Source organism: Anopheles stephensi, chromosome 2, assembly GCF_013141755.1.
Source record: "Anopheles stephensi strain Indian chromosome 2, UCI_ANSTEP_V1.0, whole genome shotgun sequence".
In the NCBI taxonomy this organism is placed as follows: Eukaryota; Metazoa; Arthropoda; class Insecta; order Diptera; family Culicidae; genus Anopheles; species Anopheles stephensi.
Window position 1 is genome coordinate 35,131,636 of NC_050202.1, and position 14,254 is coordinate 35,145,889.

Genomic DNA, 14,254 nt, shown 5'->3' on the forward strand with positions numbered 1-14,254 from the left:
ACCTAACCCTTGATGGGGCTGTTAGGTGGTTATCCACCAGATGAAGCTGACGGATTCTGCCAGAAAGCCCCAGATATTGGATTGGCAGACGAAGATACTTCACATCTGGTTATAATGATACTAGCTGGAAAGTAATTTCAAAAAGCACCAAAAGAAAAACTTGAACCGAGAAAATGGGGAAAATGGAAAATGGGCTATCCTGTTGTAGTGCTGGCACTGTTCGGAGGCCTAAGCGATAAGACCACTGATTTTCGCACGGTAGGACATCTAACCTCATCCAGACGGTTTCCCCGGACTCACAAATGACTATCCAGCTAGGGGTTAAATCAAGACACAGAAAGACACAGAAATAGCAAACCGAGGCTTTTCTGGATAGTTAGACCTGCATGCGGAGAGATAGTACAAATGAGATAAAAACTCGACCCTGTCATATGATCAACCAGATTATTCTTGCATACCAAATACCATAAAAAAGAACTATATTTAAAACATTATGTGTTCCAAGTATTTTAAGCTTCTTCTTTCTTGGCCTAACGACCTCTTAGGTCATTCCTGTCATTTCTGGCTTACTAGACTTAATGATACCGCATAGTTGGATAGTCAGTCCTCACTATTGGGGAACAGTCCTGATGGAATCTGAACCCCGGTCCTGCCGTGTGAAGACCGGCGCCGCTGTCGCATCTACCACCGAGCCGCCCGGGTGGATGGATTTTAAGCTAATAAGGCAAAATCATCAAGAACCAATTTATTCACTACAACAGTGCACAAGTGACGGTTTTAAATAGTACATCCTTCATCCCTTTTTTGAAAATATGAAACCACTAAAACAAACCCACACATTGTTGTGACGGAAACAATCGCAATTCAATAAATAATAATAAATAAAGTACAATAAATTCATCCCGATATCATAATTCGTAATTCAAGATGTTGCTGAAAATCAGAAATAAATTGACAACTACAAATTTTGTTTTCGTGCCAAACCCCGAAAGATGTTTCAACTGGTTGACTGGTACCTTCCGAACGCACCGGTAACATATTCACCGGTCATCAGCAGCATCCGCACAGTGGGAGGCTGATGATGCTAGATTGAAACTGAAAATCGCTCTACACCGGCCGAAGCGGTTAACCGCCTCATGCCACACTGCAAACCCGAATTCAGAGAAATTGTCTTACTTCGTTGCCCTTCCTTTTTTCTGTTTTGTTTTGGTGCTGCTCATTGGGTCCGTCCGTGAAAAGCATCGCTCGATCGACGCTGGTCGACGAACACAATAAATTGTCATTTTGACGCGATTCATTCCAGCCCCGAATCCGACCGCGCTCCACCCAGGCGCGGCTTATGGCGCTCCGCCGAGCGTCTGTATAAGGAAACTCGATATAAGTAGAACACCTGTAGGAAATTGATGAGGAGACATCTTCAGTTGCGGACGTATTTGGTATGGAGTCATTCCCCGGCCCTGGGAGAGCGTACGCGCACGGGACAAGATCGATTGAAGCTTTGGCGAGGGCTTTAGTTTACGCAATCAATTAACGTGTGCCTGTTGATCGTTACGATTCTTTAGCGCTGGCCACCCGCGGACGAGTCTCGCGCACATCAAGCGACACACAAGGCGTGACTCGGGCAAATCAACAAACGATGCAAATGCAAATGGACGATCGCGGGCAGGTGAATTGCGTTGTACAAGAAAATTGTTAAAGAGAGATGCGAATAAATAATCGTGGTTGTAATAAAGAATTGGTCTACATAAAAAAAACAATCGCATCCATTTTCTTTCACACCTTTTCGCAAGGCGGTGATCATACGGAAGATCTCGTCCAACTCAAACCAGAAGCTTGAAATGAAACGCCTCGCCATCATATCGTACACAATCAAACAAACAAACGTTTTATTCACTACAAATGCAGTTCAGTTTATAAATAGCTCTTAAGTTTTAAATAGTAAAGTAAAAAACACAAAAATTCGCTAAACAACGCCCATATCTATCTACAGCTCGAGATTCATAAATTACTCTTCTTGCAAGTCTAGCACACTATTTCGATACTGCCCATAAGAGATAGAGATTCTATGCAATGCGTTCATGATGAAGGGGAGATTATGGTTCCTAGAGAAGTTCGACAAATTTTATAAACCCAATTCTCAAAAATCAAATAAAAAAATGGAGTTTTGGCAATAAATTAAGAAGCACGCCGGAGGTTTTTTCCTCAACCGGGTTGGGTATAATAGCTAATGAAAAATTTGTACACTCGTATCTGGCACCATATGTGAACTAAATCGACCTACTTATCTGCTACCTGCTAGAAGTCGTATATACACACACATTTGTTCTGAAACTTTACGCATGTTCTCATATTCTTCTGCTGAGAGTTAACATAACTGGCAAAAACTGTCCCTTACTGGCTGCTTATACTCATTCGCGCTGGAATGATTGTAGTAATTTCGGTCCTGTGACTACTATCCGCGATGCTTTCTTCCCGTACACTGGTCAGCCACTATCTGCGAGGATACCAAATTATTGCTAATTTTATCTTCGCTAGTTTCCCCCATCGCATCCCACACTTCACCCGGGAAGACTGTTGCTACGCACAAACGTTGAAAGATCGAGAGGAACTGTTTTGGTAGCGATTGTCGCCGACGCTGACTGGCCGTCCGGTTCGCTGGGATCGGGCAGCAATGGGGAGCTGTCGCGTATTCGCCGGGGCGATTCGGACGACGATCTAGACGATGACTTAGAAGACTTCATGGACAGGTCAATGGGTTCGCTCTGCTCGTCTCGCTTGCACAGTTGAACGGCGGCATGGCCAGCGGACGAAAGCATGGCTAGCGATACGGGCGGTATCGAAAACGAGACCGGAAAGAAGGGAGATCCATCGGTGCGAAACGATACGCCGGGCAGGTACGGTGACATGCGATCCAGCAGTGCGGGCCGATACGTCTCGGCTAGTGACTGGAGCGCCGATGACGATGGTGAAGTACGGGACATTTTAACCGGCAGCTTGGGCAGGCTCGGGTCCGCATGGTTGTCCGGTGTTTTGAATCCGTTTTCCACGATGCCACTGCCAGCTAGTTGGTCCTTGTATGAGCTGCTTCCGTCACCACCACCACCTCCTGCTCCTCCTCCTCCCCCCTCATCCAGGTCAGCAGATGATGCACCCGAATCGCTGGGAGTGTTCGCTCGCTTCAAGTTCTTCTTGATCGTGTTGTTGTTCTTGTGTATGCTATTGTTGTTATTGTTATTGTTCACGCTGCTATTGTTGTTGTTGTTGTTGTTGTTGTTGTTGGTGCAGAGGTTCGATAGGAAACTACTTGGCAGAAATCCGTTCGAGATTGACAGCCCTGGAGAGCTGGTACTATTGCTACTGTTTTCGTTGCTGGTGTTGTTGATGGTAGCATTATTGTTGTTACTATTACTGTTGTTGTTGTTGTTGCAGGTCTTTTGTTGCTGTTGCTGTTGCTCTTGTAGTAAACAATGGATCTTGAACCAGTTCGATCGCCGGCCATAACGGGAGCCGCTCTTTGACATACCGACCACAAGACATTTTCGCAACCGGCACGCCTTGCACGCGGTTCGATTTTTCTTGTTGATAACACACTCCCCGTTGTTTTTGCATTCCGATATCGATGACAAATTGTTGTACGTGCGGCCGAAGAACGACTGGAAAGAGAAAAAGGAAATGAAAAAGAAAATTTGTAATCATCGTTAGATAATTGGTTACTTGGGTGAAACAATGCAAAGGCAACAACATAATCGTTAACATGCACATTTGTTTTAGAGTGCGGCTCTACGCGTACAGCTAAATTGCACTAGAAAATGAACACGTCCACCGATGTATTGAAGCGAGCCGGTTCTATCTACTTTGTATCGCTTAAAACGTCAAGATCTGACGAAATCATTAAGTGGTTTCCTGCGAAACATCAATCTTATCTGAGCTATTTTATCTATCCCGCTGCTGGTTCGACACATTCGCATCGCGCTCAACCGGCTACAACCGCGATCGAACAAGATCGACAGCAACCATGCGGGCTCTCCGTTGTTGGCTGATGGTTCCCAAGGATACGTCCTTGCGGGTACCCCGTCGGCGAAATGATAAATCTTTCCCAACTGCTTCAATCTGGTAGCACTCTCCAGGTGCATTCTTACTCCTGTCAAAACGGCTCGGTGCATTTGTGCACTCTCATCGCTTCATTCCAATCTGGGCCGAAACGCGCGATACTCACACCAGCGACAGTCACGATATTATTGACCACTTCATCAATGTTTTATCAAGCAGAACAGATACTGGAAATGGAAGATTGTAATCTGCTTTATTCATCTTGTGGTTTGACATCGGTTTTGAATGATTGCGATCCACGATGTTCAGCTTCTTTCGCTTCGACACCCATCAGGTATAAGCATTATACTGCTTATCTTCATTGCTAGAGACCTAACCATAATAATCAAATTAATATGCTCGATGTTCTCCTAACAAAATCTGATGTTAACGAAATTATCTACTTATGAGCGTTACATGACAAAAACGCTTTACTTGACATCATCTTAAATATCTGAGAAGACTATATATATTAGCAGAAAAATAAAGCCTTTGTTATGCAAGGTGATCGCATCGGTTTAGCTTTCAACTGTGAGTCTACCTCAGAAAAATGCTATAGAATATCGTACATTCAATTACGTACTGATACTTCGAGTGACTGTTTTCAAAAGGCTAACCTTTACTTTTGATCTATCTCAATCATAGGCGACACGATCGTAAATAACGCCTAATGATCTTACGTTTGCTCTGTCGATCGTTCAGCCTAGCAACGCTCGGCTCACCGCTGGTTGCCTTCAAGATTGCGCACGGAATCCCATATGTTTGAAAATGTAACAACAACTGCGAGGTGCAACTGGTTCATAAAGTGTTGAACACCGAGAGCATCCTCCTATTCCACTCGATGACGACGACGACGACGACGACGACGATGATGATAATGACGAAGGTTATTGTGTACTTTACTGTTGTTGCCGTTTCACCATACACCTGCGCGCGCTTCCTGCTCCTGAGCTAAAGAAATCCGCTAATCCTCCCAGTTAATCAGTTGCGATCAGCTACGGTATGACGATACTTGTCGCACTCGTAACGACTGGTTGATCTTCTCCCACTGCACCGCACAGCAAAGAACGGCAATATCAAGGACGCGCCAGGCATCGCATAGACTTTAATGCACCCAGAACTCACGGCCCACGATGATCGGCATTGGCGATCATCGTTCTATTCGCGCTGCGCACGCTGGTGAACGGTATTTATACACTCGTGCTCTTTTAGGCACTTTCAGCTGTGAAGATGTGCATCCGATGAGGCTACAACCTTCACCGAGCGGGCCAAATGGATACCCCGGCAAGCAGGCGGCAATATTCGATTGTGATTGTCCGGTTCGCGCATGGTGTCATCCGTTTTCGTGTTAACGGTAAGCCTTTCTCATTAACTCGCCGAAGATCATCATGATCGCAACACGGATGCTCGAGAAGGTTAAGTGTCATTGATTATGAAGATCAAGTAAGTACGGCTCCATATCGGCTACCACAATTTATAGAATTGCCATACATTTGTTGTACCGGTGATTGTGGAGCTGGATTTGGCTTTCTCTACCGGAGCTGGTGCCAACCGCGCGCAACACTGCGAACGGTGACGTAAGGTGGCATTGCTGACGTTTAACGTTCCCTCACTTGTTAGGCATCAATGTCGCGTGCTGCCAGTACCTAAATCGGGCCCAGTTCAGGATACACGAGACATTCATCATGTTTTGCCACCTCACTTCTAGGGGCTGATGTGTGGACTGTGTGCTTCCTTTTACGAGTGACTGCTACACTATTCGTGGCATTCCATCACGAATCATAAATCTAGCAAATTGGCCATAAAACACAAGGAAGGCAAAGTCCCTCGGTGGGGTTTTTGCACCACCACCACCACCACCTACCGGTTCCTACTTTTCGCCTTCATCGCTGCTACGAAATTGGCGGAACACTGCCATTTCGGACAGGGACTCCATAACATCACACTACCGGGCTAGGCGTAGAGAGAACATTACCAGCAAGAAAAAAAATACACACACACGGTGTGGACACTCCGATTTGATTGCCCAAGCGCTGCCGGGGTGTTTTCGAAGCGTGAGAAATTTTCGAAAACACGCCAACCACTCGATCGCCCGGGGCGTAGAAAAGCATCTTCCCGAGTCTAGTGAAGCAGAGCGGACCAACAAAAAAAAACATCCCCAAAATATCTAAAGCCTCACCGTTGTTCCAGACATCAGCGCTGAAGCTGCGAACTGATTGAAACATCAGCTTATTATCATCAGTGTTAGCCACCGGTCATTGGGAATCGTGGTTTGCGTTTTTTGGGCAGTGAGTTCAAAAAGGAACCTCGTCAGCGCACCGGTGACAGCTAGACATCTTCGACATCAACACGATTTCCAATTGCTTGCAACCACTTCTTCATGAAAGACGCTGTTTATTTCAAATTTTGCACCTGCGTACATACCTTGGTACACAAATGGGTTGCCTGTAGTACCCGGGGGATGCTATTCACAAGTGTTTTTAAACCGCTCAGTTCACGAGGCTCTTCAGTGTCCTACACATTTTTTTTACGATCCGAGTTGGTAACTCATTCGAGCTTAATCATTGCTGACGTTGGTGGCGATGGTACAATCAACTTTATTGGAAAATTTGGAATCTCAAACTGATTGACAGGTTTGCATCACGAGAAAAGTGAATGTACTGAATATTGAGACTATGGATGTACATTCGCGATTTAAAATAGCACAATTTTTTTGTGTAATTTGCTTCCATAGAACGATTTAATTGGTTTTAAAATGTTGTGATGGATTGAAATTTACGGTCGTTTGTACATTTTATCAAATTCATCGGTGAAAAAAAGATTTTTGTTATATTCAAAACAAATACAAATAATGTCAAGAAAATGGTTGTAAAAAGGAACATAAAACCCACGACATGAAAATTATTAAAACCGCCAGAAAAGTAGTTCGGCCAGGCTTATGACTCAACCTTGCATTCGTTAACTAATCTTATAAGTCTTATTTTCTCTTGTGCACCTTTGTAGCGTATAATCAAATTTCACACTAGATTAACGAACCACAGTAAAGTTTATGTATGTCTGGCTGGGTCCACACGCTGTGTGTGTATGTTTGTGTGTCCGTAAACCTTTGAAACCTTTCTCCCCAACAACACACGTCTAATGACCTCGTCCAACAGGTTGCCAGAGAAACAAAACCACACGTTGCGTCTTTCGAGGCATTTGGGGGTGCCCAAAGAAAGTGATAGATTCCGTAGATAATCCGAGAAAAAAAGATAAACTCAGCGTCATCGTTTTCTTCCAAAAGTATAACAAATCGAATTGCTGCGGAAGTAGGTGACAGGTTTGGGCTGAATCGACCACCAACTGCTTGAAATCGCTTACAGTTTCCAGTTCGGTCATATCAACTTTACTAAGTTGATCATAGACGATATATCTATCGTATCTATCTAGGAAAGAGTAGTAATCTGATCCAAAAAGATTGAAACTAATTAAAGCATGTGGAGAGTATAACACTAAGCATTCTAAAAATACATCTAGAAGATGAGCAACTTAATACAATCCTACATAAGTTGAAGGCTTTGATTTAAACATCATTGAAGTGCATACAGCTCTGGTGCGCACTGATCGCAAAAAAAGTTATGCAACACCGATGATGTTGCAATTAAAATTAGTTTGTACATAAGATAGTTCATATTTTTAATGTTCAATATAACCAATATGCATCAGGTAAGGATTGAGTACATAAACAGCAAATGAATCGAATCTCATGAACTCAACAAGACTTTTTTGAAATTTAAAAATAGGAAGCAAAAAGTACGGACCTCATGGCAAGTCCCACTTAGGTTCTCATCTTCTTCAAAATCCTTCTTCATAGAATCAGATAACATATTCTAGGAACGGGAAAAAAAACAAGAATTTCTGTTCCACAAGACATGACAATGATAGCGACAATGGAGAATTCATCTTTTTTTCAAAATGCCGAATTTTTCAAAATGAAGATCACCTTTGAAGGACTCCTTCTTGACTGTATGAGCTAGAAAAGAGATGCAGGACATACATAATGGCTCTTTTCGACATTTCATCCCGAGTTTGTGGCACCGGTCTTCAAGTCACATCGATCAAGTCACTGAAAGCCAGAAATAATGGCATGCCAAGGCCTTTCGAGGTTGTAAGTGTCAACGAAGAATAATATGCATTTCACCTGCTTCCAGTCATTCCTTGCTACATAGGGTCGATATGGGTGTTCACAGATGCCTCTAGGCAGTAATCTAGCCAGTACTAAAATCCACCTAAAGCCTAAAGCATTACAAACCCTTTATTCTCCCTGCAAACTTGTATTGTTCCAATATCTGGAGGTCTCGCCAAAGTATCGCTCAAATCATCTTCACTCGGAAGCTAGAACCCTTCTTATCTCTTCTTCGCTGATAAGTTTATCTCTCCGTACTACTAGGAAATCCAGCTTGCCTCCCAGTTCCAGAATCCAGAATTAATTATTAACGTTGGGTGATTCCTTTCATGAATGCAGCTTAGCTGGACTAAGCTAATTCCACTGCCAGTGGAAATATCTGACTCAGGAAAAATGTAGTCATATTTTCTAACATTCCTTCACATTCTCCAATACACTTTCAAACACAAACCATATGCATATGTACAACAATATTATAATAAAATAAATTCTATCATTGTTTACGAAAAACACACGAACTCCGTTGTAAACTGTTTATTTACAAGTAAAACTAGTAAAAGTAGTTCTGTGGCCAGAGTGCTTTCACCGCTGATAGCGAACGGACGTGTATCAGATAGCTCCAGTGAAACAAGTAATATTAACAGAGTGATTACAGTCAAACAAAGCCAAAGCTTTTGCTCGGACTACCATGGGCCGGGCCAAAGGATCTTCAACCAAGAGGCTTGCTTCCATGCCTCTTAGTTCGTTCCATAAATCTGTGGTTAGCCATCCCTCAAAATCGGTTAAAACAGCGGATACAAATCCGTTTGGTATTCTGGAATCCATCGCCGATGATGAAATTGAGGTGAACACGCATACGCAACACGTTAAAACGGTTAAATCAACGAAACAACCACCACCAATAACCGTGGCGAGCACCAACGTTGCAGATGTGCACAAAAAAATAATTGCGTCAGGTGTTGTGAGATATACCACCAACGTTACATTCAAAGGAATAGTAGTGCGAACGGATTCCATCGACAATCACAAAAAACTACTGAGCCACTTTAAAAAGATAGGTCTCAGTTTCCACTCTTATCAGCTCGAAGAAGATAAGACAACGAAAATAGTCCTGCTCGGGCTGCTAGACATGCCCATCGAGAATTTACAAAAAATTCTGTTGGAAGAGAAATTAACTCCGGTGGCAATAAAGAAGTTGGCCATGAAGCAGAAGCGTTACGATGAGCAAGCTGCGTACTTGCTACACTTCAGTAAAGGGACGGTGGAACTCAAAGTGCTCCGTACGATTACTGCACTTGACCACCAGAAAGTGAGCTGGAAATATTACTCAAATAAAAACGGCGTAATGCAATGCAAAAATTGCCAGAACTTCGGTCACGGCGGTGACAATTGTTTTAGACAGCCTAAGTGTATCAAATGCGGTGAAACACATACATCTTCGACATGCCCGTTAGCGAAAGAATGTGAGGACGGTATAATACCGATGCACAAGTTAAAGTGTGCGAACTGTGGCGGTAACCACACAGCCAACTACACGGGCTGTCCTAACAGAAAAAAGTTCGAAGCTACGCAGACAAGCCGACGCACTACCACATCTCAAACAAGGCAGGTAACGCTCTCGCATAATAACTTTCCTCTCCTGAATAACCCAAACTCTTCCCAGTCCCAGTACCAAAGAACAGAAAAAACATATAATCCAAACACACGCATTCCCCAGTCGGCATCATACGCAGATGTTACCAATACTGGTCAAAAAGATCTCTTCGGACCAGATGAGCTGGCGCTAATAATTACAGAAACGTTTTCTAATCTTCGAAATTGTTCCTCCAAAGAAGACCAAATCATGGTTGTATTTAAAATAGTTCAAAAATTCTGTTTCCCATGAAATGGCTAATACAACCAATATGAAAATTTCATACTGGAATGCAAATAGCATTTCAACTAAAAAACTAGACCTACTTAATTTTCTTCACGTTCACTCAATAGATGTTATGGCAATCACAGAAACATTTCTAAAACCTGGTCAGCGTTTTAGCATGCCAAACTACCTAGTTTATAGGTTGGATCGTTTGGACGGACCAAAAGGCGGAGCACTATTACTAGTAAAAAGTAGCATAAAACATGAGCTGTTGCCTGGTTTTAACCTGGATATAATTGAAGCCATTGGAGTAAAAATATTTGTGAATAGCACTCCTATAACTATAATTTCCGCATACCATCCTGGAGGAAATACTAATATAGATAGCTTCAAAAAAGACATTAAAAAGCTAACTAGTAGAGCCAATAATTATTTCATTTGTGGAGATCTTAACGCAAGGCACAGAATGTGGAACTGCGCATCTGCTAACAAAGCTGGAAAATCCCTATTTGAGGAAATTCAAAAAGGTCAATTTTCTATATGCTTTCCTAATTCTCCTACTTATATTCCATCAAACTCTAACTTCATGCCGTCTACTTTAGATGTAGTTTTAACAAACAACAATTTAAACATTTCTGATCCGATCACTCTCTCGGAACTAACTTCCGATCATTTACCGGTTTATTTTCAAATCGAAAACACATCCGCTGTTAATAAACCGGATAAACAAATATATGACTATTCCAAAGCCAATTGGCATTTGTACAAAACAGTTTTGAAAAATAGTATTAACACAAATGAATTGGATCAAAGTATGATGGATCAAACTTCGCGAATTGAAGAGTTAATAACTAAAGTTACAGATGCCATTCACGCAGCCCATAATATTGCTGTCCCACGCACAACACCGGGAAAATATAATATTATAATACCTGATAATGTTTTGTCACTCATCAAAATTCGCAATAAATTCAGGAAAAAATGGCAACGACATAGGCATAATTCAACGTTCAAATTGACTTATCTCTGGCTTAAAGCGACCATTCAATCCAAATTGAACATAGTTCGAACCGATGCTTGGTCAAACAATCTTGAAGCAATGAATAACGCACCAAATAATAATAACAATAATAGCAGAATGTGGCAATTAGTTAAAACATTGAAAAATGAACCCAATACTATCCAACCACTTAAAAAGGATGGGCATCTTCTTTTGACCTCAAAAGAGAAATGCGAGGCCATTAAATTACACTTTGAAAAAGCACATAAAATAACCAGCCGATTTGTAAGTCCATTAGAAAATAAAGTAAGGACAGCAGTGGACAATTTTCTTCGTACTCACCCAATTCCAGAATTCAATCCTACAGATTTCATAAAACCTAGCGATATTATCAAAACAATCAGAAACTTGAAAAGTAAAAAATCAACCGGACTAGACCAAATAAATAACAAAATGCTAAAACATCTTCCCAAAAACATAGTCGTTACCATAAATTTTATAATGAACAGTTCACTTAAGCTGGGGTATTTCCTGAACAGTTGGAAAACGGCAAAAGTAGTTCCCATACCTAAAATAGGAAAAGATCTCAGTATTGCCTCAAATTATCGACCAATAAGTTTACTTAGCTGCCTAGGAAAACTATTTGAAAAAATCATTTCTACGAAACTACGAACACATGTCGAAAGACTTAACATAATACCAAAAGCTCAATACGGATTTCAACCTGGTTTATCTACAACCCATCAACTAGATAGACTGAAAACTAACATAGTAAATAATAGAAGTTTAAAAAAATCTACAGGTCTCGTACTGCTCGACACTGAAAAGGCTTTTGATACCATTTGGTTCAACGGATTGACTGCCAAACTTATAAAACTCCAGTTTCCCAACTATTTAATCCACATAATAAGAAGTTTCATTACAAATAGGAAAAATAAAGTATTCATTCACTCCGCCAGTTCACAATCATACACCCCCTGTGCCGGGGTTCCACAGGGAAGCGTTATTTCTCCACTTTTATTTAATATATACATTTCCGATATTCCAAAAATGAAAAATTGCCAGCAATATCTCTATGCCGACGACGTCGCCATAGCAGCATCCGGAAAAAGATCCAATACAATAATTAACACTTTGAATTCCGCTCTTAAAGCATACACTAGTTACTGTCAAAAATGGAAATTAAAAATCAACAATAGTAAAACTGAAGCCATCTTTTTCACTCGATTTACGTGTACAAAAAAAATACCCAACAGACAAGTACAGATATCCAATACAAACATCCCCTGGAAACAATCTGTGAGATATCTTGGAATGACTTTTGACAAAAGAATAACTTTCAAAGCACATATTGATTCCACAATTATAAAATGCACAAAAGTTTTTCGTAGCTTGTATAGCTTACTAAACAGAAAATCCAGGTTAAATCTAGACAATAAGCTCCTGTTATATGCTACAGTAATACGGCCTAATATTACCTATGCTTCTCCAGTATGGGATTCCTGCGCCAAAACACACAAACTTAGACTACAAAGAATTCAAAACAAGTGTCTGAAAAATATTTTAAATGTGCCACCTTGGTTCAGAACTAAAACACTGCATAGAATTTGTCAAATTCCTACCATTGCTGAATTTAACAGTAAATTAGTTTATAATTACAAAGTAAGATGCCGAAACAACAATCTAAATATACATCATGCGTAATTTTTTTTTTCCTCTTCCAATCCTATTCATGATTCCAAAACTTCCATGAACCACTAACAATCCCAATTTTCTTAATCCCAAAACTTCCCTTTAGTTATTGAGAGCGTTAAAGCGATTTGAATGTTTAATGAATCATTATTTTGAAGTAAGAATTAGTCTGTAAAATTATTTAATAAGTAGGATTAAGTTTAAAATATTTTTTTTTTCTTTCGTATTATGAAGTAGGTTTTACCGAAATTTTTCCTACTCCCAAATTTAAATCTGCACTTTGATCAAATAGCATTTAAACTGGCAAAGCCAAACTATGTTTTAAAATTAGTGAGGAAAAATTTAAATTATTGAACCCACTATCAACAATATCTCAACAACTATTGTAAACAAATTTAAATTGAAATACATGAAGAATATACTACTACTACTAGTTCTGTGGCGCATAAGCAAAAATGATGCGCTTCGCTTGAATGTTCAGCAAACTTCATATTCAATAAAATCATGCCACAAAACATGTTTTCTTCCAAAAAACAAGCTTACTGCAACACTGTATTTACAATGATAACCGCCAGCTCGCTAGGGCGTGCATTACGGGGATATTGAGGTAAAGCATTGGCTCCGTCTGCATCCTACCGATGCCGTTGATGACGATTGCATTTTGATGACACGATTTGGCCCGATGGTAGGTGATTTGGGTTGATTTTTGTTTGCCGATGCCAAATTGGTGGGAAAACAGATCTTGCAAAAGATAAAATTCGCACTTGTACATTCGAATGCTCGCCGCTGGTGCGTTTCAACCGCGCCAGGGACCAGGGAAACGTTGACGATTGATCCGGTCACCCGGCGGTGTCGGGGTGGTATGCGAGAGATCGCGAAACAGGGAAGTGCGACACAGAAGCATTAGCATGAGGCAGCACAATTAAGCAGCATGATTTTGTGGTTTCCTGCTTCACCCGTGGTCGGCCGTCCGTCGTGCCCCGGTGGTACTCGGTGGCCACCTGCCTTCGGTTTCGTGCGTTTCATTGCGATCACCGGGCGGCCCATTTCGGTGAATGAGAATCGGTTTTTAAGAGTGCTCTCAATTGGATCGTAAAAATTTCAATTTCAGCATCCGTCTGCTCTCTTACGGGGGGGCCGCTGGAGCGTCGTCTTCGCGGTTTTTGGGATCGTCTTTTGGGATCCCACCGGCGGAGACTTACTCGCAGCCGTGTCCGTTCACCAAACTGCCGCGCTGCCGTGTCCGCGGAGACGGGATGGTCGGCTTTTTTTCCTTTCGATATTTTCTGCTATTTTAAAGCATTCTCCCGTTCGTTGCCTGCGCTGCTGGCAGAGGATAACGCGGTGGGCACTAATTTTCGATAATCTTTAAGCTTAATGATGCCTCGTAAAATTCAAAATACCACACAGGCGATAAGCGAAGGTCAGCTAGAGCGTCTTCGATAAGTGA

At 41.6% G+C, this 14,254-nt stretch overlaps 1 protein-coding gene across 1 annotated transcript in view; it reads right to left on the reverse strand.

Annotated features, from left to right (window-relative positions):
- Positions 1 to 1,859: 1,859 nt before the first annotated feature.
- LOC118508249 (protein embryonic gonad) overlaps positions 1,860 to 14,254 on the reverse strand; it is a 51,050-nt gene continuing 38,655 nt past the window's right edge. Inside the window, exon 4 of the mRNA XM_036047863.1 lies at positions 1,860 to 3,653. Within this exon, the coding sequence (XP_035903756.1) occupies positions 2,559 to 3,653 (1,095 nt within the window). The 3' untranslated portion in view covers positions 1,860 to 2,558. The remainder of the gene's footprint in view (positions 3,654 to 14,254) is intronic.